General features: G+C 45.7%; 1 protein-coding gene across 4 annotated transcripts; it reads left to right on the plus strand.

Moving 5' to 3' along the window:
* The first annotated feature begins 22 nt into the window (after positions 1-22).
* myo1b (myosin IB) lies at positions 23-26975 on the plus strand. 4 transcript variants are annotated; one of them, XM_088382941.1, is made up of 32 exons: positions 23-317; positions 3543-3687; positions 5441-5556; positions 10165-10259; positions 11261-11365; positions 12281-12327; positions 13054-13117; positions 14687-14785; positions 15799-15902; positions 15992-16139; positions 16532-16650; positions 16929-17015; positions 17166-17231; positions 18716-18820; positions 19420-19482; positions 19559-19759; positions 19829-20055; positions 20127-20327; positions 21066-21159; positions 21791-21940; positions 22010-22078; positions 22162-22248; positions 22405-22491; positions 22853-22939; positions 23441-23527; positions 24294-24368; positions 24441-24575; positions 24721-24827; positions 24912-25044; positions 25116-25268; positions 25344-25477; positions 25554-26975. In XM_088382941.1, the coding sequence occupies exons 2-32, from the start codon at positions 3562-3564 to the stop codon at positions 25687-25689; spliced, it is 3507 nt and encodes a 1168-aa protein (XP_088239067.1). In that variant the 5' UTR covers positions 23-317; positions 3543-3561; the 3' UTR covers positions 25690-26975. The 4 variants fall into 4 exon arrangements, with proteins under 4 accessions (XP_088239067.1, XP_088239068.1, XP_088239069.1 ...); XM_088382942.1 differs by lacking the exon at positions 22853-22939; XM_088382943.1 differs by lacking the exons at positions 22405-22491; positions 22853-22939 and having other exon boundaries at positions 24-317.
* The last annotated feature ends 511 nt before the right edge of the window (positions 26976-27486 follow it).

Below are 27486 nucleotides of genomic sequence, written 5' to 3' on the forward strand. Positions count from 1 at the left end.
AAAAGCTCGCGAACGCACCACTTCCCCCACTCCCCTCCGATTCCGGAGGTGATGAAGGGACGCTGAACTATCCCGGCGACGCCGCTTTGGACACTCCCCGTGGCCGGAGGACGCCGAGCTCTCGAGTCCATCCGGAGCTCCATTCAAAAGTGCCGAGAGCCACGTTCAAGCTCCCAGACAAGCTCCAAGAACCGAGTTTCCACTTCCAGGCAACCCGGGGCCGCTCCGGATTTGGACCGCAATCATCTCCGCGGTACTACTTTTCTGCAGAAAATTGGATATTGGAAGGGAGGAAGCGACTTTTGGAGAGTTAACCGGTAAGTTCAGCATCGAGCTGTGATTTCTGTACGGCGCTACCAACTCTAGTTTTGATTTTGCTTTGTTGAGTTGCTGCAACTTTTTTGGACACTTTTCCAAGTTCCCTTGCTTTACGACTCATTCATTCCTCTCCACTTCGCCGTGGAAGGAGTGGGGGGATGCATTCATGGTTCTTTGTGCTTCATATTAATAAATCGGAATGTTGGAGGAAAATATGGGAAGAGATTTCATTATTTCGCACTTTTGCTCCTTGTTTTTGTGTGTCTCGAGTTAATTGATTAAATCTGTCGTCTTTGTGTGTGGTGAGATGTTCCACTGAGAAGATGCATATGCAACTTAAATCTTTTGCAACGTGGGCCCATTTGTTGACCTTGTGACTATTTCTGGCATGATGGAACTTTAAGCATGTGCGACTTTGTGCACAAGAAAATCTTCTCGAGAACCCTGATGGGTAAACATCCCTTTGGTTTGTGAATAAACCAGGAGAAGAGGCTCAATGTTGTATATCTAAATCACGACAGGGTCACTGACCCATGTTTTAAGAGGTCTTTTTAGTGTACTGGAATAAAATCGATACTCGTCGTGGAATGCCGGATTACATCACACATCCGTTCCCCTTGTGTGTATGATTGGAAAGTATACAATTGCATAAAATGTGCTCATCAAATGTATCCAGTTGTTTGTATGCCAGAAAAATATCAATACTCTTGCAGCGTATCACTAATGGAAAGCACACAAAAGTATTTTGATTGGATTCAGCCTAAATGAGGCATAACATGTTGAAACCACAACTGCTACATTTCAAATGTTTTCCATCTGAAGTCAATTTGAATTTTACAACATTTTGTTGTCAATATCTCTGTTGGCTTGGAGGTCCCCCCCCCCCTCCCCAGCAAATCAAATATGAACTTTTTACTAGTTAAACAAAGCTGTCAGATAGTGGCAAAGGTTTTTGCAGTTCATTATCTTTAACTTGACCAATCATTTATGACTTCTTGTTGCTTCATCGAGGCTTTGAGCGTTTTTTTTTTTTTTTCAATAGATGTTGCTTTCGATTGCTCACGGCATGGTCTGCAGCGGTGTATTTAAAGTCCCTCAGCCTGTTTGTCACGTTTGTAACTTGCCTTGCCAACGCGGCCATGCAGGTTGCTGTTGTGAGTGAGGCGTGTCTTATGTCAGTGCCGTTGCATCAACAAAACAAGAGCAACAAAAATCTGTGCGTTGACTTTATCAAAACGCTCAATTTACATCCACAAATTGATTTTTTTTATGTTTTACGGTGGAGGGAATCTTTTAAGTGACACATGATAACAAGATGGCAAAAATAATGACAACAATAAGCAACAGCACAAGGCAGCCATGAAGCAAACGCTAATCTCGAGTACAATTAATTCAAATATTGAAACGTTTCTTCCATTCGAATGATGTCAACGTTGGCATTTCCCCTCTTTACTTTGAGTTGTTTGTTTTTGGAAACTGTCTGAAGTTTCTAGCTGGAGTAAACCCGATCTCATGATTAGGTGTTTGTGGTTGAATCACATTTATTAATGGTGGACGGAACAAAAACCAGCTTTAGCTTTTTTTTCCAAGTGACATTTTCACAGGGCTTCGGGCAGCAAAACAAAGAGGGACAGTCACAATGGCCCGGCTCCTTTTAGCTTCTTTTATGTCATGGGACAAACCAAACAATGGTTGTCTGCTCTCTCCTTTATTATTCTTATTATTAATATCAACAGCAGTTATGAACCAGGAGCTTTTGTTATCTACATTGTTTGTAGAATCTGCTGTGTGAACAAAGTCATATTTGCTCACCTTAAACACTCCGATTGATCAATCACAATGGAACTAAAGCGACCATCTTTCTGTCTGTCTGTCTGATCTGTCTGTGTGTATACAGAAAAGAGGCAGGAGTCGTCTTTTTATAAATAATAAATGCACTTTTAATGGCCTTTCGCCAGGTTGCCCTCCCAGATTTGATTCGCCGGCGCTATCTGGGTCACCGAGCATGTCTCGTATGATGACGATGGTGCTAATCCATCGCTAGCAGATTTCCACTGATTTAAATCTTATCATTTTTTTGGAGAGACTGCACGTTGGGCAAAATTGTCAGGAAAGCACTCGGATCATGAAAAGACTGATTTTTAAAAAGTCATGTTATGGAAGACAACATTGCGTTTTGACACATTGGACATCCCAGTTAAGTAGTAACACATCGGAAGTCTTGGAAGACCAAGATTTACTTTTTGTAAACGATGCCGTTTTGTATCTTTGCGACCATCTTTCACGGCCTGCTGCAGCCATGCGGCTAGCTATTTTGTAGCCTAATAACATTAGGCCCCGGAGGGGAACAGAAGCCAGGGAAAAAAGTCAAGAGGAAGTCTACACACAGCCTTTTTTTTTTTCTTTTCTTCCAAGAACTATGGCTGTTTCTAAGTTACTGCTTGTTTGACAGCCCGAACAGAGTTATGTGTCGGAAACCATTGAAGGTTTTTCCTTCAAAGCCTCGTAATCTGCTCCGCGTCATTTCATTACCTGCGTCGGATACCTTTGTCTCAGAAGTTAGCGTCCACACGCTATTTTGAATTTGAAGGCCCGCCTTTTCGATTACGGCACGGCTGCTACTGAGACGCATACGGAAAACATTAGACTGATGCTTCTTATTTCCGCATTTTGTATGATGGCGGCCAACGTGGAGCAAAGCCCCCGCATCAATGTACGCTAGGCCCCTCTTTTTTGCTCTCCTATAGCAACGGGATTACTGGCCCAAAGGCATTTGAGGGCAACGCGGCGCCGAAAAGTGCCAGCCCCAGCATTGTCTTTGTCCGGGTCGCTTTGTAGCCGCGTGTTGCGGCCAGCGAGCGGACGGGTGATAAAATTGGGAATCCCGCGCTATTTTCTTGATTTATCAAACCCACTGACTGCAATGTGAGCATTTCCCATCTGAGTAAGCAGCCAGAGGTCAAACGTAGAAGTCATTCTCACACGCAAGAAAGACCAAGTCTTCCTTCTGCACGCAAACTATTGTTGACTATACGATATGCCCCGATCCAGTGTTTGCTTTTCCGGCTAAATTTAGGACTGTTTATTTACCTTCAGAATTTGGACTGAAGTTCCGCCACGTACAAAAGGCAAAAGACAATGGCCACTCACCTGACACGGCCACTTCGCTCCAGATGAGCATGTTAGGATGTTTTATTTGATTTGTTATTTGTTTACTTTCTCAGGGAGAAAACAGCAGACAAAATGGAGGTGAAAACGTCCCTTCTGGACAACATGATTGGGGTGGGGGACATGGTCCTCCTGGAACCCTTGTCTGAAGACTCCTTCCTTGAGAATCTGAAAAAGCGCTTTGACCACAATGAGATCTACGTAAGTATGGAGTTTGTATTTTAACACGTAAGAAGGTCCGTTTTTTAGATTTCCAGTGTCATCGTTTTCTGAAGACTGGCGAAATCTTTGCAGCCCACTCAGTCGGTGGGTGAGAGTGTCCAGCAGCTGATGTTTCTATAAGCAAAGCATTTCCTCAACTATTTTTATGCCTCATAATAGGGGCTGAGCTTCATGCTCAGACTGTCTGGCTGCTGGAGACATCAGCTGTGATGATTACACCTCCGCTCCGGTCGGCCCACGTTGGTTCCCGAGGGAGAACCAACGTCAACTCACGCGGCAATGATAGCCATCACGGCGGCGCACCAGATACTCGCTTTGTGTTTTTATCCTCCTGAAGATCACGCTAACGATAATCTCAGATCGTCTGAGTTTCTAAATAAAGACTTCAGTCTTTCTCGGCATAGCTGTGTTTTTATTTAAATAGTGTATGAAAATAACGATTCGCAAGTCACGGCAACATTGCGTCAATAATGAAACAATTCTTGCCTCTAAATGAAGTGCGTATTGAAAAAGATGATAGCAATCTTGCTTTGACTGCAGGGCAAAAGCAGCCAAGTGGCATATTTTTAAAATGCCATGATTGGAGAACAGATAAAGGAGCTGGCTTTGACGTTTAACTTCATTTGGAAATAACAAAGAGGGCTGCACTTCACAAAAACACTTTATTGGTATTTTAAACAAACTGATAAATAACTAGTTTTGAAATCAGAGACTCGTAAAAACTGTTCAAATATTTGGTAATGGTAATAAACATTGCAAGCAATGTCTCTATTTTTTTTTTTAAAGTAAAGACAATTTGTAATTCTACTAATTCGATGCAAGATTTGACACCTATGCCTTAAATGTAACTTTTTCTTGTTTGCATTTATTCAAGTCCTTCTTTTCAAAGTCGAGCATGTCTATTTTTGTTGATATCTTCAGTCGTGACTGATATTTGATGTCCCGTTTTAGAGCATCAAACGACGGCCAACACGTTCATGAGCTTTGTACTCTGTGGCCATCAAAAAGCCTTGGCAACACATGTCCATGTTTAGATTGCAGTCAATTATAGAGCTTTGTAGCGCTTGAAACGGCCTCCAGCTTCCTCCTGTGTGCTGTTGAATGAGAGGGAGGGAAGGAGGGAGGGTTGGGAGGCTGTGGGAGGTTGTTGCCGCAGGCGGGGCCGCGCCGCGCCGCGCTCCTCTCCGTTTGGAGTGGATTACGCAACAAACCATTAGAGAGAATGTTCAGGTTGATGTGTGAAAGTTGCTATCCAGACTCTGTTGCGAGCGTAGGCGAGGATAGCTCGCTGCTCGTCCTCTCGCCGAGCTCAAGTGTTAGATTTTGCTCAGACGTGGTGTCAATGTTACGTAAAGATTGATTTTGTTACAGTATGATTCTGTTTTATGTAAGGCAGCCATCAAATAATAGAATTTAGTGTAATTGCACATCCGCTGCAGTAGGTGGCAGCGGCGCCCTCGTTGTTGTAGTATAAATTAAAGTGATGCAGAAGAGAACTTAACTTGAGGTATCCTAACACCTCTTGGCTTGTGAGCTTTGGCCCTGCCCACAATTCCTGTTTATCCAAAGTTTCACTTCAGGCATTGCAAGCCTCAACAAATCCCCAGCTGTGAAAAGCTGAGGCCAGCAGAATTCCTGCCATTGTTGTTCAACAATCAGGGTTCAAATGGTCTTTTTTTTTTTAGGCTCAGTCTACCGTCCGTCAATTAACCATCTGATTTCTTCCCCGCAGACTTACATTGGCAGTGTGGTGATCTCCATGAACCCCTACAGGTCACTGCCCATCTACAGCCCAGAGAAAGTGGAAGAGTATCGCAATAGAAACTTCTACGAACTTAGCCCACACATGTGAGTGCAAGCTACCCTGATTGTTCTCTTTTTGTTTTTTTCCATCCTTTAACCCTGAAAAGGATAAGCGGATGGTGATGCTCAGCTGTATCTACTGGCAAAAGCCAAAAGATTAGCAAAGTGCACCAATGGGGGGCGGGTGAGGTGGGGGTGGTATCAAAAGGGCACTTGCAGTCTTGAGTCAGACTGGACGGAGCTCCCCTGGCCATTGAGCTCTTTGGCCGACCATCTGTCCAATGGCAAGCTTACGTCAGCGTTGCTGCGAGGCTGCCAAGACCAAACAAAGGCCAAGCACTCGTCAATTAGCCGGCTGGGTCTCGCCTCTGTAGCGGTCTGAAGCCCCTGAGAGACAGATTGCAAGAAGGGGAATTACCAGTGTCCCAGAGAACACGCGTGATAAATAGACAGAAGCAAGATTTTGTTTATATGGAAGTTGGAAAGGAAAAAAACACTGCTCCAAGCTGTTTTGTGTGTTTCATTTCATAGACAATACACACACACACACACAAAAAATTATAAAAATATATAATAATCATTATTATAATAAATAATAACAGCAATAATAATAATGCAGCTACTGGCACTTTTCCATTCCATTCTTTTTTTTTATGTTATTCAAATCATTAGTCAAATTTGCTCATTTTTATTCAAATCAGTCGTACCGTGCCATGTTGACAAAACCAGTTTAGCCGTGTAAAGTACATGCAAATATCTTGCCATCTCCTTACAAGGACCCGCTCATCCAGATAATGCCCACTTTTTTATGACTCATCCTGTGCACATATCAATATGTTTATTGATCTCGGCTTACCAGATAACACAAGTAATTGTTGACGTATTGACTTCCTCGCATTTGGCAACCCGGTGACAGCCTGAGAAACTTCACTGAACAAATAAGAAGCTACAAATAACTTTCGCTTTCTTTTCAAATAATACACCCGCACTCGAAAAGTCAATCTCACTTATGCGTCAACCCAATCGCAGCTATTTCACAATCAGTTGGAATTTCCTGGCAAAAGGTCATTAAAACTAACCGAGTTGCATGAACCAGATGCGCCACCCGTCGGTTAACAAGCGCTCCCGAGAGAGAGACGCCGACCTTCTTTCCTCTTCTCCATGAAGGTGAAGCCTTTTAGGTCAACTAATTGGCCCTTGCACAAAATCTTGCAAAGCAGCTGTCCGTTGTTGCCAAGGCGAGACGGAAGGATGGCTTTGGAGTCTCGGGTTGAGATCCTGTTCTTGTTTACATTTGGGGGCTTTCCGTTCTTATACGCGCCGTTACGTCATGCGACATTTTTTGCAGATTCGCACCAAAATAATTTGATTTAAAAAAAAAATCAATCACAGGAAGAATATTTTGAGCTAGCTAAACTGATATCTGGCCACCCTTTCGACCTTCCAACGCACCCAAAGACATACTAAGCTCCAAAAAGTTCATAACATGCTGCTGATGATGCAGTTTTGTTCTGAGTCATACATAAGTCATTTCCTTGGCTGTAAATTTATGGCTAGGGTGAACTTTAGTCATTTACTGATTAATGGTACCACACCTCGCTTTGTCTTTGACCGCTCGTCGTAGTTAAAGGTTGGAAAAATATATACGGCCTTTGTTTCCTCATTACTCCTGGACTTTGTACCGAGCTTTTCCTGCGAAAATATTCGAGAGGAAATTGTTGTGTTCTCGCATTTGAATGTGCAATCAACTAATTGACGGGCGATTGGTCCGGGCTGCAGCCTATCATCGACTCGCAAGAGAATTAACGATACGGGAAATGCTTCGAATTCTACAAATCTTTGCCACTGTTGGTTTTCATAAGACGGGGCTCTGTCGTGATGAAGGCTTATGTAATCACCACAGCAGCGGCAAACCTGTTTGTCGGTAGCTTGAAGTGGGCACTTTGCGAAATGCCGGTTTGACTCCGGTGGGCGGACTGCGTCGGCGTGATGGCGATCATCAGCAAGCCTACTCAGGAATCATTGGCAAAGAGTACGCTTGTTCCTTTTCCGCCTGCAGATGAAAGTTCGAGATGTTTTGCTGGCCAGGTGAATTCGACCTGCAGATGGACCTAATAAAGAAACAGACGGAATGGACGAGTCGTGTTCGGGTAGCTTGTGATAGGTCCCATTAAGTCAAACAAGCTGGATTCGGGAGTGATTCATGTGAAGTTGATTCAATAGCCTGTGGAAATTTGCCCATGCGATTTTGTTCAAAGAGGGCCAATTTAGAGACACAACAGGGAGTCCGCCACTAAACGGGCCTTTACTTTGCCCCTTTGTCTCGCCATTCAGCCAATGCCAACGACCCCATTTGGCACTAGAGAATGTTATCTGGACAAAATATATCTTACCACTTTGTATTAGGAAGTTTCAGGGAGCAGCGCCCGTCCTCGCTATATCTCATGGTGTCATCACTGGTGACCAAAGACATTTGCTTTAGCGGCACAATAAGACATTAAGAGCAGCACCAATGGAAGAATTTCCCCAATCTGACAAGCCTGCTGCTTTTGGGATCATAAAATGAAGTCTCCATCCTTTGTTTCCATTTCCTTGCCTGTGGCTTTATGCATGTTACCCCCTCCCCGTCCCCCTCCCACCACCAAGTGTATCGCCCAGCCAGGACATTAGGATTCAACCATGTGCTGCGTCATTTATTACTCGATGAAATCTCTCGACTCAGGCGTTCAGTCACATTCGATATACTCGCTCCTCAACTTTTTAAGGCTTGTCTGCTTCGAGTAAATTCTCAGTTCCAGCACATACGCAAGTTTTAACATATGGACCGGGTAGTAGCACCACACAATAAAGATTGAGGTAGTAGCCTCACTTTGCTTGACTCTGAATTAAAAATCCAGTAGAGGTATTCGTGTCGCCTGTTTTAGCATCTGGGCCACATGTGTTCCGTTCGAACGCCACATCGTTCTTTGCACGTGTAGCGCCCGGCCACCCACGCCGGCCGCTTTGCCCACGCTCGCTTTCATGCCTGCCCTCGGATCGGCCTCTTGGTCCACCTGGTGTTTAGGAAGGAGTCGTTTCCTCGGCTCTTGCGGCAGAACCGGGGCGGATTTCCTGCCTCGCGGGGAAGCGCGATCACTCGGAGATCACAGGCCGCTCTCATGATAGCGCCTGAAAATAGAAAAGGGCTGATGGTAGCCAACATCCTGTGCAGCCGTTGTCAATTTTTGGAGATACGCTACTAAAAAGTCTAAATCTAATAAAATGGCATCTCTGCACTCGTCCGGCTGGCGTCTATTGGAAGGATTGTGACCAAAGTCTGCAAAAGGAGACATTTATCCGCCCCCCCTTCCCCGGTATCCCGGTTACAGGAGTCGATTTGAGAACTGACTCAACTATTTTCTCCCGCTGATGTCATGCCGCTGTGGTTTTTGTTCACCGCTGCCACGTGTAAATCCAAATTATAGCCCGCGGCCGCGGTGTGACGTGCAGGGGGAAGCGCCAAGCACAACTTACGGGCCTCGAGCCCGTATTGCCAAGTTCACACACTTTTGGAGGTGTCTCTGATGATTGAATGTCATTTGGGTTTTTCGCAATCCTTTGCGTGTACGCTGGGACAAAGCAATTAGTCGAATTGGATCTGTTAGTCAAGCTTGTGATGGCGGTCCAACCAAACTGTGCTGGCTGTGACTCACGTTGGAAAAGTCCCTGGCAATAGACCCTCCCACCCTTTTTTTTGTTTCTGTCCCGGTACCCTCACCCCTTTTGGCCCACAGTTCTCCCCTTGGGCGGGATAATTTTTGCTCATTGTCGGGATCAAGTCAGGCGACAGAAGGCTTTTGACAAAGAAGACATCTGCCGCACTGTGTTGCCCTTTTCAGTCTTTGAAAAGTGCAAAGTGATGAGCTGAGAATGAGAAAGATGTCTAACCCAAATGCCACAAATGGAAGTGTCACTTTTGCCAAGTTGCTTAACGGTGACTTGAGGCAGGCTATGTCAGGATTACAGCCAAGGCTAGTTAGGGCCTTGCTTTTAAGTCGTGTAAGCTAGCAGGAGCTGGAGCCCCATTAGACGCAACTTTGTACCGTTGCCTGGAATGCTAACTGCCATCTTCTTCTGGCCACTCGCCTGGCATGACTTCTTAGAAGCAATTATTTGCTTTCTCTCCGGCTTACTCACACAGACCAAAAACACGCCACGGTGCTTTGTCTGTCTGTTAAAAGGCTACTCTGCGGTTTCTCGTATAACCAGGATGGAGACGACCTCTAACCCCAATGCCAGCCAGCAAATTGCCATCGCAAATTCTGACCAATTCTAGTCTAGGATTTAAACCCAGTCGAGACTTAATCTCATCACGTCTCTGAGTTAGTCAGTCAGTTAGTTCGTTTTGACTCCTAAGCGGCGAGGCAACAATGTGGCGAAATAACGTGACGCTCTGTTTTACAGATGCGACCTAATTCCGCAATATGCTCACATGCTACTAATTAGCTTCGACGCCATTCGGCCTGAGACAGCACTGTGACATTTCACTGAACCTCTTTCACGCGTCACCTTGCCAGAAATTCTGGAGAGATTTAAATGTGATCAAATAATTGACCATTTGTATTTGCAAATTATAAATTTGACTCTAACGGGTTCTTCCTTTGTGTTCCCCAGTTACGCTTTGGCGGATGAGGCCTACAGGTCACTCCGAGACCAGGACAAGGACCAATGTATTCTCATTACAGGCGAGAGCGGGGCGGGGAAAACCGGTAAGAAGCGCTTTGCATTTGATATTCCTTTTCACGTAATGTTACATGAACGCTCCTAAGGGGGGAATTTTGATTTCTCATGACTCCAAGAAAAAAAAATTTCAAGAAGAGAGTGTAATTGCTCAGCCAGCTCGCCCAGCCGTACCTTCCATTCTCCTGGCGTACGTTCGTTCGCGGGACGACAAGATGGGTTGCGTTCGCCTGATAGGATCCACGAACCGGACAGTGCGTGCCTGCTGTGTGCTCGTGTTCGCAGTGGCCTGGTTGACTGTCATCTTTCCGGACTCTGCTGTGCATCGGGAGCGGCTAGCGTGCTATCACTCTTATATGTTCATCTTCTTGTTTTATTTTTCCTGTGTTGTTTACTTGTATGTGCGTTGTGAACTCTGTCTTGTCACCCTGGGATAGTGAGAAACGTAATTTCGATCTCTTTGTGTGTCTTGACATGCGGAGGAATTGACAATAAAGGAGACTTTGACTTTGACCTAATTGGTTAGTACATGCCCAGTGGGTGAAAATGTGCCTTATCAGCTCAGCTGTTTGGGACACACCACAAAGTTCTTGTAGTCAAAAGCAACTGTGTGCTTCCTATGCAGGTGGGGGCGCCGTAACGACTTAGATCAAATCTACAAGTTAGTGCATGAATGACATAAAACACTTCCTGTGAGGAAAATAGCCAATATGTGGATGTTGGGTGAAATCATAGAGGCAGAAATAATACACTTTTATCTTTGTTAATGTGAAATGGACTCATTTATAATGGCTCGGCATTTTCGTTGCTCCAAATGGTTGTTCGACATCTGCCTACATGATGCAATAATAGTCCTGTAAGAAGAAAGTCCCGTGCTTTGTGTAGATGTTCTACTTTTGCACTACATTCTGCCTGATTGATCCCCACCCATCCCTCATTTTTTTTCTTCCCCCCGTGGCAGGGAGATTGAAGGATAAGTCACGTCTGGCGACAGAGCCGACTTGATATATATCTGTGTGTGTCGTTCCAGAGGCCAGTAAGCTGGTGATGTCATATGTGGCAGCGGTGTGTGGGAAGGGCCAGGAGGTGAATAAGGTCAAGGAACAGCTCCTGCAGTCCAATCCCGTGTTAGAAGGTGAGTTGGCTGGGCCGAGCAGCTCCGTCATGGACTGTCTGCGTCAAATCAAGTGCAGCTCAAACAACGCCACTCTTTTGCCCAACTGTTTTTGGGACTTAATCGCTAACATGTGTAAATTGCGTGGAAGGATCTTTCCAGTGTTGACTACCATCCGGCCTCATGCATTCATTTTATGAATGTGAAATGCTTGTTAAATGGGATTGACTGATACGTGCTTCTGTTATGCGTGCTGTGGCCTCAAGGGGGCAGTGTGGCGCCCACCTGCCAATATGATAAAAAAGGAAAGTTGTGACAAAGTCAAACATTTTGCGTGTATGTTTTCTTTAAGCTAGCTAACTTGCCAGAGGAAGCCACACATTTGCATAAATATGTCATTTGGAGTAACTTAGCTTTATTTTGCATTTAACTCATTTGTACTTTGTACAAGTCGAGCTGGAAGGTGCACGGCTGTATTTTCCGTGGGGGGCAGTGGACAGGAAATGCCCGTGAAGGATGAGGCTGTATGCGAGGGTTTTTTGTCGCTGCACATCTGCAAGAGTTTAGCTGCCGCTTAATGCTTCAGAGGGGGGAGGGGGGAGTACAGTTAGCCGGCTTCGCACAATGCAACTGTGTGCCGTGCGCCTTTTCAGAATATTCCCCACTTTTTATTTCATGTTGTAATGTCTTGAATATACTGTAGGAATTGTTATTATATGTTTCATTTTATTTCACTAAAATTGACGTGAATATGGCGTGACAACAAGGTTCGGCTTTTATCAAAGCCAGGAAAATCCAAGTACTTTATTTAATCCATACAGAATTATGAGGCGGATCTGTAGTCCTCAACTGATTGACGTGTAGGAGGTCGAAAGGTCACAGTATCGGAAATATGATTGTCTAAATATCACGCTGAACAATTTTCCTATGTTTCAGCTTTTGGAAATGCCAAGACAGTGAGGAACGACAACTCATCCAGATTCGTAAGTGTTCCGACAAGCGACGCATTTCTTTAACGACCGATCTTGGAATGTGGGGAGCAAGCCGTCTGTCTCCACGGTGACAAACATTTGTCCCGTTCCCTGTACAGTTATGTTTTTGGCAAAACACGCTCCCCTATGCTTCTCACTAGCAGCAGACTCAAAGGATGTCAGGTTTAATATTTTGAAGTGACACACAAGAGTTTTGACTTCTTTTTTAACTCATTCACTGCCAACCCAGTTTACATCTTTGACGTCTGTAACCATCAATGGAAAAGGTTGCTGCACTGTACGGCCCTCAAAACACCATTTAACATGAGTTACTTTTTTTTTAATTATTTTTTTTACTCAATTACAATATGAAATAACTAATCTCCATCGGCGCAATGAAATCATGCCAAGTGCTTAGCCTCAGAGCAGTGTTGCACCCGTGCACAAGTATTATGACGGATTACGGCCCTGATCTGTTTATATTTAGGTAACCTTGGCATAAACCTTTAGATGAGGTCATGATGACAACTCACCGGAGACCGGGTCCTCTGACACAAAAGTGTCTTTTTAAAATTTGTGAGATTTGGGTCGGAGGCACCATTAATGTGTCCGTCGCAAGGCTGATTGTGTAACTTCTGAGACCTACATGAGATCAGCATGTAGCATTTTTTAACACTGCACAAAATGGCGCATAGATGAGATTGCGTCATGTTGTAACTGGTGCTCTGTGACCTACAGGGGAAGTACATGGACATTGAGTTTGACTTTAAAGGAGATCCTCTCGGTGGAGTCATCAGCAACTGTAAGTAAGCCAACTCGTGAAGAATAAAGACCTACCGTCGTCGCATTCCTTCACCAAACGTTGCATTTCATAGCCACTGATGCTTCCCCCCCCCCCCATCACGGAAGTCAATTTCATACCCAGACTGACCCCCCGTCCCTATTCAGTTCTCGCCTCTGTTTTGCTTTTATCTCGCCTCCGTTCACTTTTGTTTTGTCTGCGGCGAATTCCCCGCCAGAGGTCTCGGAAAAACAACGAGAGGAGGCACAAGCGACTCTCTGTTTGCAGGCCCGAGTTAATTCCGGCACGAGAGCGCGAGTGTGAGCACGAGCCACTGCACAAGCATCTGACTTCTTCTTATGGCTACACGGGTCAATGAGGACTTTCCTTTTCAAAGCAAATTAGGGCCCTCTGATTTTGTGTCCTCGCATCAACCACATCTATGTTCTCACCATCGGTCCAAATGGAGAGGACACTTTAGCTCATGGGTGTCAAACTCAAGGCCCGGGGGCCAGATACGGCCCGCCACATCATTTTATATGGCCCGCAAAGACAAATTGCGTGTGGACTTAATTCTAAAATTACAAATGTTTAATAGAAATAGAGAAATTGCTAACAATTTTTATTACTATTCATCTTTTTATTTTATTTTTACCCCTTTTTTCCTAGTCTGTGATTTCATCACTTATGTAATATAAAGCGTTGATAGTCATAATGGCCCTCCGAAGACAACAATGCTTTAGCTCCATTCTGCTAAATGTGGAGTTGTTTACACTTATGGATCACTCCTGCCAAGCGTTTCACACGGCGGGGGTGGCCGCCACAGATCCGACCTGATCCCCCGAGTCAGTGAAGGGTTCTCTACTTGCATTGCCGCTGCCCACCTACTGGATGAGTCAGTTTCGGTCCTCTGAATGACAATAGTCCATTGTAACTCCTAAAACAGTGAATATTTGTCAGCGCACTTGAAAAGTTTCGCTCACAACATGATTGAGTGACGTGTCGAGCTTGACTTCCTACTTGGACCAGCACGTTTGCTCGCAAGGCCCCAAAAGAGCATCTTTGTATTCACAACGGAATGTTTGCCTCATCTAATAATAAAGAGGTTGGAGCAGAAGCTCCCATCCTGGCAGCTAAAAAAGACTCTAACCTCATACACGTTTTGGATCATGCCGCTCCATTAAAAGAGAACTCCGTCATCATCTGTGCGGAGAGTCTTTAATTAAATTGAACGCGGTGAGCACATGAGGGCTTCCCTTTTAATCAAAGTGGCAAGTGCGCTTCCAATGCAGATGCCGGACATCTTCATGGGCTTCCTTACACGTATGCGGTTGCAGATAAACAAACATTGCTTTAGTTGCCATAGCAACTTGACGACACTGTATTGTAAAGTTTAACCCGATCGTCCTAACATAAATCTGCAACCTTCCAAGCGTGTTCATCTTTTATCTCATTCAGCTTCATTTTTATCACAAAGCAAATGTGGTGAACCAAATGGTTGGAGTCAGGCCTGGTAAAATAACCAGGGGGAAAAAATGTCAGATACTGTGCACTTTTTTTTAAACCAGCATTGTTTGCTTTTGTTTTTAGATCTACTGGAGAAGTCCCGCGTGGTGAAACAACCTCGAGGAGAGAGGAACTTCCACATCTTTTATCAGCTCTTGTCCGGAGCCTCTGATGACACACTCAGTAGGTTTCAAGCACACTGCACATTCAATTGGAGTCATGTGAAATTCATTTTTCTATTTTCTGTCTTATGCATTTTTGAAGCACTGGTGGAAGTAGTTTTTTTTTCCCTAAAGGTCATCTCGGGCAGTCCGCAAAACAAACATTTTTTTTATACAACTCCCCCGCCTCAAATTGTTCAGAAAACACAGCTAAAGATTTATAAAATATTTCCTACAGAGGACGAGTAGAAATTTTGAAATAAATTCCATAAATATTGGAAAATAACCAAAAGTTAATTAGTTAGACTAGCACGGTGGAGGGGGTTGGTCCAAACATTTTTCGGGGGGAAGTGCCCCAGGGGGCCCCCCTCTATCACCGCCAGTGTTTTTTAAAGGACCTCGCATGAATGGCAGGAAATAATTACAACAACTTAAAGGAAGCCTCAGGTATCCAGATGTTCTTTTCAGAGTCTCGAATTTCAGCTTCCTCTTTTCATTAATTCAATTTAGTTGTCAGACAGTGATGGCGTACCCTCATTACTAGCCTTTGAATTTCTTTCATTCTTTTTTTTGCGTCATGTAAATTTCCCTAAATATGGTGTGAGCATTTGCAAGCGCAGTGCAGCTGGACAAACACCCGACGGACGGACGGAGACGTAAATGGCACACCGTCTTCCGCAAAGAACAAAGGGAGGCCGTGAAAGTCGTATTTGCTTTTCATTGTTTGGAATGTCGTGCACAGGATAAGAACATAATGGCCATTGACTCCCGAGCGCGCACACGAGAGGCGGCTTGATTCGGTTAATTAGCGCAAATCCATTCTTGAGTCGTGCCGCTTCCAAGATGGCTATTTTTGTCCTTTGTGAAAAATGTTCCATGTGCCAACATAGCGAGTCATCTCAGGCCGTCTGCAGTTTTTGATTATCTGTCAGGTTAGGGTTGGTTATTTTTGTAGGTCATTCTTATCTTAGCATGGCAAACTAAATGTATGTTTCAAAGCTGACCTCATTTCCGCCTGGCTTTTGTGTGTAACAGAGAAACTGAAACTGGACCGGGATTTCAGCAAGTACAACTACTTAAGCCTCGATTCGGCCGTGGTGAACGGGCTGGATGACGCCACCTCGTTCAGGACGGTCAAAGTGAGCACAATGTTTCACTCGCATAGAAATTCATATCTTCAGTATTCAAAGCCTCCCTCATCAGACCGCATTTGATTTCCCATCCCCAGAACGCCATGCAGATTGTGGGCTTCATGGAGGACGAGATCCGGTCGGTGCTGGAGTTGGTAGCGGCCGTCCTGAAGCTCGGCAACATCGAGTTCAAGCCCGAGTCGCGGTGCAACGACACGGACGAGAGCCGCGTCAGAGATAAAAACGGTACGGTAATTTCGACGTTGCGCCGCCGTTAAGCCGCTGCTCCCTATTAGCTTGATTTGAATGTCGCAATATTTCTGCTATTGAAAAAGTTCAAACATTGAGGAAGCATTATAGTGACAAACGAAGGAGCTGCTGAGAATGGAACACACAATTGATCGCTATCTGCCAAAATGCCTGTGCGCTTAGCACAAGCATATCAAAGGTTGCAATCAGCGGCTGATAAACAAGCGAACATTCTTTTTTACCAAAGCGACTTTTTGCCCGGGAGCAAATTAAATTCTTTGCTTTGAAAGTCACGATTTGCCTATTTCCTTCAAATGCTTACAGCTGCTGAAACTTTTTTTTCTTTCTGTGTTTATTGACCGTGTCTTGTATTTTGTCTTGCTGTGCAGATTTGAAAGAGATGTGCGAGCTGCTGGGGATCGAGCAGACGGTGCTGGAACGGGCCTTCAGCTACCGCACCGTGGAGGCCAAATTGGAGAAGGTGTCGACCACCTTGAACGTGGCCCAGGTGAGAAGCCAGCGTCTGAGGGAAAGACTTTGAGCAACACGAGCTGTCACCTCACATCAGCGTTACGTGTAAAGCTCTCAATTATACATGAGGAGTAGGCCTCTTGGAAATTCATTTGTGGGTCATACTTGAGAGGTTAGTGGGTTCATTCAAGTTGGACGCAAAAAAACCATGTTGCTAACACAATCCGCACGGGATGCGACCCACTTAATTGTTGCTAGCAAGTTTATGTTTTTACATTGTCCTAACATATTGATTTTTTTTTTTTTTTCTTGCAGGCCTACTATGCCCGAGATGCCCTTGCCAAAAATCTCTACAGCCGTTTGTTTAGCTGGCTTGTTACGCGGATCAATGAAAGCATAAAAGTAAGAGATGCTAATGTGTTTTATTTGTTTGTTTTCTTTTCGCTCTTCTTCAAAGTAGCCATTTTGGCGATGCAAGTGACGCCGTGTTCAATATTGCATAAGCCGCTTGCCCTGTAAAATTCTCCTATTGAGTAAATTGTCCGCCCGCAGGCACAAACTAAAAGCCGCCACAAGGTCATGGGGGTGCTAGACATCTACGGCTTCGAGATATTCGAGGTAGGAAAACTAAAAGCCTTCTGTCTGTGTCTGTCTGTCCTTCCGCCTGTGTCTCATGAGGACAGAATGTGACCACGCATCCATTTGATCAGCTTTAAAAGGATTTTGCCCGGGGCTGTCCGTGTGGCTGGCGACATACCTGCGCGGAGCTTATCACCGCAACCGTGGGCTGATAAAAGCATATTCATATTGGATTAGCTCAGCTTTACTGCTCTCAGGAGTTAAATCCTCTCTGGCCGCTTGTTGATTTCAACGCTAATATCTGCCGAGCACTATGAAACAAACTGACCTTGAAGACGCCGATCCATACATCATTTCGTATATGTAATAGTCTCGATTCGACATATGACATTTCGTTACATATTTGTATATTGTCTTTATTTTTACATTTTTCCAGTGTTAGCATGTACAAATGTCTGGCTCCCTCGAGTTAGTTTCTAGTAGAGGTGTAGAATTAATGGATCAACTAAAAACTGTTTGCCAACTATTTTAATCATTGACTCATGGTTGGATTATTTGGAATGTAGTCATGGAATCAATTTCACGGTTGGCGAGTGCAATATTCTTTGTCATGTTCATGAAGTTGATGTCTTTGTCATGCCACTGCTCATTCACTCGACTCACTTTCTTGCCCGTTGTCCGCCGTCTTGGTGAGCAGAAAGCCGTAAGTAACCCCAGCCCGCTGTTTGCTGTGCTTGACGCATGCTCCGATCCATCCTCTTAATTCAACGACAATTCGGGGTGGGGGCAGAGATGCAAAGGCAACTTTTGCATCGGCCGAGACACGCCATCCACTCAGCCCATATCGAATGAGGCTGGAGGTTCCTCTTTGACTTGAGTGTTTTTTGCTTTTCCTCATTTCTTTTCGGTGGGTGATCTTACCTGAACAGGTTGATCAAACGACGTAGCGGAGAACACGACAAAGTTTGCTTGAACGTGAAAGGAGGCTGTTATGAGAGAAATTTGGGATTTTTGGGCAATTCCCTTTATGGCCTGCTGCCACTTGCCTTGCTTTTGCTATTGAGTGACTTTTTAGCTGTGAAGGTGACGGCGGTTTCTCGGTAAAGGGAAATGGCTCGGCACGTTGCCATTCTTTTTTGGCATGGAGAAACCTTGCCGTGTCCTTCACTCGATGAGCTGCTCTACTAAACCCGCCTCTAACCACCACCTTGTTGCTGTCGCTAATAATGTCTAACCCAACACGTGTCGCAATTAGGGCCATCTGCTAGGAAGCGTGACGCTCCCCACAATGGGTCGTAATTGACAACAGTCGGAAATATTTCACAAGCTAATCGGGGCGCTTGCGTACGTGGATTTATCGTAAGGGCCTCCCGTCTGCTTGTGCCAGAATGTTTCATCGTAGTTCAAACTGCGTAGCATTAGCTAAGGTTAGAAAAGTAGCCCGCTATGTAATCAAATGTACTGATATTTTCAAAAAGACTGAGATTTTTAAGAGGCTCGTATTTCTGTGGCTCCTCCCACAGGACAACAGCTTCGAGCAGTTCATTATCAACTATTGCAACGAGAAGCTGCAGCAGATCTTCATCGAGCTGACCCTGCGTGAAGAGCAGGAGGAGTACATCCGAGAGGCAAGTTTACAGATCCGCATCCGGTCCGTATCGTCACAAACGAAGGGGAGGGGGCGAGGCGTTAAGGCCATCTCTCAATGCAGAAAGCGTAAACGCCCCGCCCGTCAAGATCTGCTTGTTTTCAAAGCTCAGCGTCTGCGAGCGGCGACCCCGCAACTCCTCTGGCTACTTTCCAGCGGACAGCATGGGAAAATACCACAAAGCCTGTCGACAGGAGGGAAGTCGCACCAATCAGGAATGGCGCTGATGGGCCATCAGTGGAAGCCACGCCTTCTTGCCCCCCCAACTGAAGCCGTGTTCCCAGCCCATTAGTTGCTGTAATTTAGAGGTCGGCAGAGCGGGGTTTTATTTTGAGCGCTTTTTTCTTTCAAAGCGGCTTGCGTGATGCCAAATATGCAATGTTGTCCCCATCGTAACAAAACGGCAGCACGAGAACCCCCCCCCCCTTATTTGTTTACAGACGTAATGGAAACCGAGTGCAGGAAGGTTATGTTGAGGAATTTTTTTTTTCTGACTGCAATCAAACCATCCGACTTTTTTTTTTCTTTCTTTCTTGTCCAGCCATTGTAACTCTGACCTTAATCTCACTTTTGTTGCAGGGCATTGAGTGGACCAACATTGAATATTTCAACAATGCCGTTATCTGTGACCTCATTGAGAACGTAAGTCCCACTGTTGAAGAAAAAAAAATAAATCATCCAGCACGGGAATGGTCATCTTGTGTTTTTGCTCCACCAGAACCAAAACGGCATCATGGCCATGTTGGACGAGGAGTGCCTGCGTCCGGGAACGGTGACGGACGAGACCTTCCTGGACAAGCTGAACACGGTGTGCGCTGAGCACCAACACTTTGAGAGCCGCTTGAGCAAGAATTCAAAGTTCCTCAACGACCACAGCTTGCCGCACAGTTGCTTCCGCATCCAGCACTACGCCGGCAAGGTACGATCTCCCCGCTCGGAATCGCCGACCCGGAGCAGACCCGTTTAGTCGTTTCGCTCTGCCGTGAAGGTGCTGTACTGCGTGGAAGGCTTCGTGGACAAGAACAACGACCTCCTATATCGAGACTTGTCCCAAGCCATGTTCAAGGCCAACCACAGCTTGATTAAGGAGCTTTTCCCCGAGGGCAACCCGAGCAAAGTCAACCTGAAGAGACCGCCCACTGCCGGCTACCAGTTTAAATCATCGGTGGGCACGCTCATGAAGAACCTCCAGACCAAGAACCCCAACTACATCCGGTGAGGCGATATCGACGACCGTTACAATCCGATTCAGCCCCCTAAAGTTCGGTCTCTGGTATTTGTTCCAGGTGCATCAAGCCCAACGACAAGAAGGCGGCGCACATTTTCACTCCGTCGCTGGTTTGCCATCAAGTGCGCTACTTGGGCCTGATGGAGAACGTCCGCGTGAGAAGAGCCGGCTATGCCTTCCGCCAGCCGTACGGGCCCTGCCTGGAGCGCTACAAAATGCTCTGCAAGCGGACCTGGCCGCATTGGAGAGGTCCCGCCAGGTAACGGGCATGTTTCTTCACAGTCGGCGGGTGGGGGAGGGCGGGGAGCAATACCGGGCTTTTTGCCAGAACCTCCCTGGAGGCTTTGAGTGAAAATGTGCAGCCGTGGACTTGACATAGTCTGAGCTTCAGGCGACTCCCAGTGGAAAGAGTTTGCGAGCTGCGCTAATAGGCCGCCGCCGGAGCGCTGGGCTCTCAGCTGGGAGTTGTCGCAGCAATCTGGTTCTGCTCTTAGAAGGGGCCACAAGGTCCCCTGAAATGAAAATGGATTCACAATGGCATGCGCATTATTTGCCTGCTGGTTATGCAGCAATGTTCATTTGGGATTTTCATGGGCTTGTGTTTATTGGTGAATCTCAAAGTGACACGAGCTCCCTCTCGCGGTGCCCAAATGATGAATTGGCCGATTTTGAAAATCACCAAAAAAATTCTGCCTTTTTAATTCATTATTTTTTGCTGAGGAAAAAAAAACCTAGCCATTTTTCAGCATATAGTTAAATAAATACTAAATGACAAATTAATGTAAAACAGTCAAATGTTATGCCTCTAAGTCATATCAATATTTTTTTATGATTAATAAAGTTGTCACTGTTGAAACATTGCTTACAATCACACAAAATATATTTTTGGTGTGTCAAGTTAATTCTAAAAGCAGAAATGTTTCTAATATTGTGGCTCGTTGGTGCTTGAAATGTCGCCTGGCCTGTGATTGTTTTTTTGTTTTTTTTCCCCTCTTAGGGAGGGAGTCGAAGTCCTCATGGCAGATCTTCAAGTACCCACTGAAGAATTCTCCTACGGCCGCTCGAAAATCTTCATCAGGAATCCACGGACGGTAAAACGAGCAAGCGTGAAGCGCCTCGCAAGACTTTGTGTTTTAACGTAGGAAAAGCCTGTTGTTGGCAGAAGGTGGCGGCGTTCCGGCTGCCGACAGAGCTACTGCCTCGGAGCGAACACATGCTTCCATTTAGCCTTACACGGGAAACCGGCATCTCTCGTCGGCTCTTGAGCTCGCTCAAGCGTGCGGCGCATTTTTCTCTCTCGCAAAAGTGTCATTTTGTTGTGATCGCTTATACAACCTGCTCGAGGGCGGGTCAAAACGAAAAATCAAACAAACAAGCCTTGCCAGATGAATGAATAGCACATCCGTATCACAAAAGGACAATAAATGTATTTGGATAGCAGCTTAAGATAAGGGATTTTTTTTTTTCTATAATTTAGCTGCGGGCCAAGCAGTAAAGCGGCATTTTGCTCCCTTCAGGTGGCGCTTGGACTTTGTTCTTGATATCTCTGAATCAATATTTGCTCAGAGATAAACGTTGCTTTTCGCATCATGAAGACGTTGCACTTTACGACCTGCATGTCAATGCCTCAAAATGATTTCAACAGCACTATAAAGTGACATCTTCACCATTTCCTGCAAACAATGTCTTGTTCTGATCCAATTCCCCTTCTCTTGCCCCCAGTTGTTCTTTTTAGAGGAACGGCGGCGGCAGTGCCTGCAGGACCTGGCCACGCTCATTCAGAAAATCTACCGCGGCTGGAAGTGCCGTACTCATTTCTTGTTGCTGAAAAAGAGTCAGGTTGTGGTCGCAGCATGGTACCGGCGCTACGCGGTGAGGAAAACAAACAAAAAAAAATCTCGCCCGAACATAATCACTGAGCTGTCCGTTTCCATCTGACAGCAACAAAAGAAATACCAGCGGATCAAGAGCGCCACCACCGTGGTGCAGTCGTACGCTCGCGGATGGCAGGTGTGTGCACAAATTTGGTTTGAATCAAACTAAGGAAGGATGACGCAACATGCTAATGCCTCCTCGTTTTTGTTTTTTTTCAGGCTCGCAAGCTGTTGAGGGAACTGAAGCATCAGAAGAGGTGCGAGGAGGCGGTGACCACCATTGCGGCTTACTGGCACGGCACTCAGGTAGCGCCTTCGCTCACCAAAACACCAAGGCCCGTTCCATTCCACCTTTTCCCGCCGCTGCCGCTTCATGCGCCGCCGCACTTTGGCTTTTTCTTGAGTCTGCTCTTTTCTCACGCTCTGCTCTTTGTCGCCAAAACGACCCCGGCGTCCCTCCAGGCTCGAACGGAGCTGCGACGCCTCAAACAAGAAGTGCGGAATAAACACGCTGTGACAGTAATTTGGGCATACTGGCAGGGAACGCAGGTATTTCCAGCCGGACGTCGTGTGTAGCCGTCGTCATCACAGACCCCGTCGCTCGTCTCATTAACACTCGTGCGGTTTCTTAGTTTTGTCTGTGGAAGCTTGTTGTCAGTGTTTGTCGGCATCACCTCATGCAGTTCCAATATTCCGCCAGCAGAGGCGACGATGGGCATTAATTACATGTTGGACCTTATCAGCATTTACGTTGTCATATTGGCTTCCAAAGCGGCCGATAAGATCATCGACGCCGTCTTCCGAAGTCTTTGGCCAGATGATTTCATCAGCCGGCTTGGCTGTCCCATTTGAAGATGCTTTGATTGAGGGATTGAAATGAGCTTTTGCCGCGCCGTTGGTTTCCTGTCAGGCTCGGAGGGAGTTGCGGCGGCTGAAGGAAGAGGCCAGGAACAAACGCGCCGTGTCGGTCATTTGGGCCGGCTGGCAGGGCACCAAGGTATTTGGGAAGCCTGTTGGATTGACTTGTCGTGATTTTGTCACTGGCCGCCTCCATCCACAAAAAATAAATAAAATACTTCATGTCCATAAGCCTTCTAAGCTCCACATCCATTTTTTTTTCTTCATTTATCCAACCCTATGACGGCTTGCTCAGCTTTGCATGCCTCGTGCCGCCTCATCTGCATGACTTCGCCATGCATGTTTTCTCTCCGTCCTTTTTTTCCACAGGAGCCGTTTGGAGGCCTTCAGGTGACATTTTGCGTCAAAAGCGCTTCATTGTCACAACGTCGAAAATCCATTCCTTTCCAGAAACTCCTGAAAAGCAAAAAAACATTGTGCTCAATGCGTTCAGCCAAACAAATGTTGTGTGTGTGTGAGTGATGCAGTGTTTGAAGTGTTCCCACCTCGGGCAAAGCGACGTAGCGTGGCGTGCTCCTCTTCTTCCGCTCATCTTCTCTGGCTTGGTTTTGTTGTGTGTCCTCGCCCGTCCCTTGCTTAGGCTCGCAGGGAGCTGAGGAAGCTGAAGGAAGAGGCCAGGCGTAAGCACGCCGTCGCCGTCATTTGGGCCTGCTGGCAGGGACTCAAGGTAGTACCTCGCAGCCCTCAGGCCGAGCCATCGCCCAACCTAGCAAGCGCTACTAACCATCTCTCCTCACGTCTCCTTCCATTGTGTGTGTCCTCATTCAGGAAGCCAGTCTCTGCCGAGTGCAGACGTCACACTTTATTCATAACGACACTAAGCTTGCAATTAAACGCAACGTCAAACCCGACTTTATTATTGTGTTCTTTTCTTCAATCAACTCGACTCACGTCAAGCAGTTGAACTATAAAATTTAACTTCAACGGAAAATAATTGCCTTTTAGTTTGTTAGCTCAATGATAGTGCAAACATTTTTTTTTTTTGAAGAAATTCCAGCATTTTTAAAGCTCAAAGGAGAATATTTGGACTCCGAGTGCCGAGGCTGTCTTCTGTTGCCGTCTGTCATGCGTTCAACTAACCCCTCATGTCGAGCGACATTGTTTTTGTGTTTAACCTGCCATCTCTTTCTCTTCATCTAGGTGTGCGTGTGTGTGTGTGATTGTGCCGAATGCCTCAAATGGTCCACGTGGACATTGTTGCGGTGTTAATCTTCCATCATCCTAATTGTTCACCATCCACGCTGCACCTGTTCACAACACACTTTCCACTATTAAGGTCGGCATGAAGGTCGTTGGCCAGGAGGATTTTCTTTTCTTTTTAATTTGCTGTCATCGCAGCAACTTCCTTTTTTGTCCTCCCATCCGTTTCACCTGACATAAAAAAGGAGCAAGCGGATGATTGTTTTGTTTTTCTTTGCGCTTGTCTTTGATAGGTCCGTAGGGAATACCGAAAATTCTTCAGGGCAAACGCGGGGAAAAAGATCTACAAATTCACCATTCAGAGAATCGTAAGTTGGGCACCGTTTGATGAAATGACGTTCACAGATGAAAACAGTCGTGCGTTTTCTTTCCTCTTGCAGATGCAGAAATATTTCCTGGGCGTGAAGCGCGGCTTGCCTTCCATGTCCCCCGTCGACAAGAACTGGCCTGCGCGGCCTTACCGCTTCCTGGATGCAGCGCACGCGCAACTGCGTTCCATCTTCCACCTTTGGCGGGTCGGTCATAAATCGAGCAACGGTTGTCACCGCTTAGCTATACTCAGCATGCCATGCTGAATTAGCCAGAGTTTGTTCAAGAACTTTTCCTTCATTGAGCTTCCCAACGAAAATGAAAGAAATGATTCCATTCTTTTGTTCTCAGTGCAAGAAATACCGAAGCCAGTTCAGCGAGGAGAGGAAGGCCGTGTACCAAGAGAAGCTGGAGGCCAGCGAGCTGTTCAAGGATAAAAAGTCTCTCTACCCGAGCAGGTAGAGATAATTCACTCTTTGCTTTTCATGTTGAGGCGTGACAAGTCTCAATTCTGCTATGAATTTTTTTTTTTTTTGTCTCAGCGTGAGCCAGCCCTTCAAGGGGGACTACTTGGAGATCAGCAAGAACCCCAAATATCAGAAGCTCAGTAATTGCGTTGAGGAAAAGGTTCTGCTGGCCGACGTGGTCAACAAGATTAACAGGGCTAACGGCAAAGTAAGAAAGGTTCCAAAATGGCCACCGCCCTCTTCCATTGGCGCCGTTCAAACTGTGTGTGTTTCCTTCAGGGTGCAAGTCGCATCCTCCTCCTGACAAAGAAGAACGTGGTGCTGGCCGACCAGAAGACGGGCCAAGTGAAGGCCAGCGTGGCTCTGCCCGACCTCATCAGCGTTTCCGTCAGCACGCAGAACGACGGATTCTTTGCGCTCAAACTCAAAGAGGTGGAAATGAGCGCCGCTGTGACGTCACAATTTGCAACAAATCACTCAACACCGCCCTTGGTGATTCCTCCGCAGGGCTCGGCCTCGGCCGTCAAAGGCGACTTTCTACTCAGCAGCGAGCACTTGATCGAGACCATCACCAAACTGCACCACATCGGCTCCACCGCCTCCGACCACGGCGAGCAGCTCGACATCAACATCTCGGACGAGTAAGCCAGATGACGACGTTTCGCTTCGGACGACTTGACGTCTTCCTCGTTGTGTGACCTTGGTCCTCTCTGGCAGGTTTCTGGTTCAGTTCAAGCAGGACAAAGTATGCGTGAAGTTCATCCAGGCGGCCACCAAGAACGGCAACAGCGCTTCTTGTAAGCGGAAGAACAACCGTCTGCTGGAGGTGTCGGTGCCCGCCGCCACCGCATAGCCCCGAAATCGCCATCGCCGATGACGCCGCACTTATTTGGCTTTTTTTTTTTCTCCCTTATCATGAAATGTACCTGAGCTGAAACACCTGCACCATTTTGGGCAGCAAAGAAAGCCCGTAATCGGGTTGCGTGAAAAATTTGCTTCCAAGAATTTGTCACGAGCGGCGGCGCTCGCTCGCTCTGGCCGATAACGAGGTTCCGAGCCCCGACTGGCCTCAACTCGTCCGCCTTTTAAGACGCTTTAAAGACGTCATGAGGGTTCTGGAGCTGTCGGGTCCGCAACTTGAAGTACTGCACTTGCTTTTGTACTTTGGTAGAACCAAAAAAAAACACCATCAAGAGAATTGTATTTTCTGGTTAGTTCCTAAAAAAAAAAAGCACAGTGAATTATGAGATGATTGTAAAAAAAAAAAAAATTCATTCCTAATTCCAGTGTGCCGTTGACTTGTCACTTGTTGCTTAGAAATGCAAATTCGAATAATCATTGCCAAAAAAAAAAAGTTTGCAGATGTGCAGCGTATCAACTTTTGGACACGGCACACGTGATCAATTCCCGCTTTATTTTATTTTATTCCTTTTTTTACCTTAGCCAGTGTGATCCATGCCGAGCTTTATTTAATCCACAACAACGCGACGACGAGAAACGCGAGACGTTGCGAGCTGTTTCTCCTGTGCAATATATTTTTTTTCTTTTGTTGCTAAGCAGTAGTGCGCGGCCTTCCGCGGCGTGGCCTTCGCGTGGACTCTCTTTTCTCGGTCTCCTCGTTTGTGAAATTGCAGCGTTTTCAACGATAGCTTGAGCAGATTTCTATTTTTCTTCTTTGCCTGGAATAACCAAACGCTAAGCACGCACGTGGTGGTGTGTTTGATGAATTGCAGCAATTTTGATGAGGTTTTGTTTTTTCCAGCTTTTCAGGGGATCTTCAACAAAACGCGGTTATTAATATTTACTGGCGAGGACACAATATCGCGTCAAGGAGAATGTGTGGCTAAGTGGAGTCTTATTTCTTGGTACCTTGGTTTGTAGTGTGTACTTTTGAATGTCACCTATGATGCTGAGACTACTGCGTGTTGCTTTTTGGGGGCGTGCCCTTTCAACGCACCTTTTTTGCTTCACTCGCATTTTCTTCCCTGGTGTCTTGTGGCTACAGCTGCTTTTGTGCCTAAAAAAAAAAAAGATTTGTGTCCTGAGACAGAACGCAGAAATGTTCCAATGTAACATATACAAGCAATCTTTTTTTTGTTTTTTAAAAATTAAATAAAGATCAGTCATAAATGAAGGTTAGCATGGGGACGTTGTTTTCTTTCTGCGCCGTTATTTATGGCACGCCATTTGTGGGTTTCTCACTGCACATGAGGGAATTTAAATTATTGCTGAATGATTGATGGCTGTTCTCGATGATTTGGCAGCATTTGCTCCTGGCAGAAGTTGTTTAAAACACATTCAAAAAGGATAAATAAAAAGGCTCTTTTTTTTTTTTCCAATGGTTTTCGAGGAAGTCTGTTTTTCTAGAAGGGTTTTATTTTATTTTCAAAGTTTAGGTTTTAGTAGTTCATATTTAACTCCTTGAAAGTCAAAAATCTCACGAGACTATTTTCTAAAGAGATTTTTGTGCTTTTTATTCTTCAAAAGAAAAAGCCTGATCTTGTGAGAAGTCTGCTTTTTTCTTGATTCTCACCTGAATGTTTACATCTAGTACATGCAGTTGGAAATCAGCTTCGTCCGTTTGTTGCCTCGGGCGTTCCTGTGAAGCCGCCTCAGTTATTATTTATCAGCCTTGTGTCAACAAGAGGTT

The sequence above is a fragment of the Syngnathus floridae genome, chromosome 8 (assembly GCF_059516105.1).
Source record: "Syngnathus floridae isolate MCC-2025c chromosome 8, RoL_Sflo_1.0, whole genome shotgun sequence".
NCBI lineage: Eukaryota > Metazoa > Chordata > Actinopteri > Syngnathiformes > Syngnathidae > Syngnathus > Syngnathus floridae.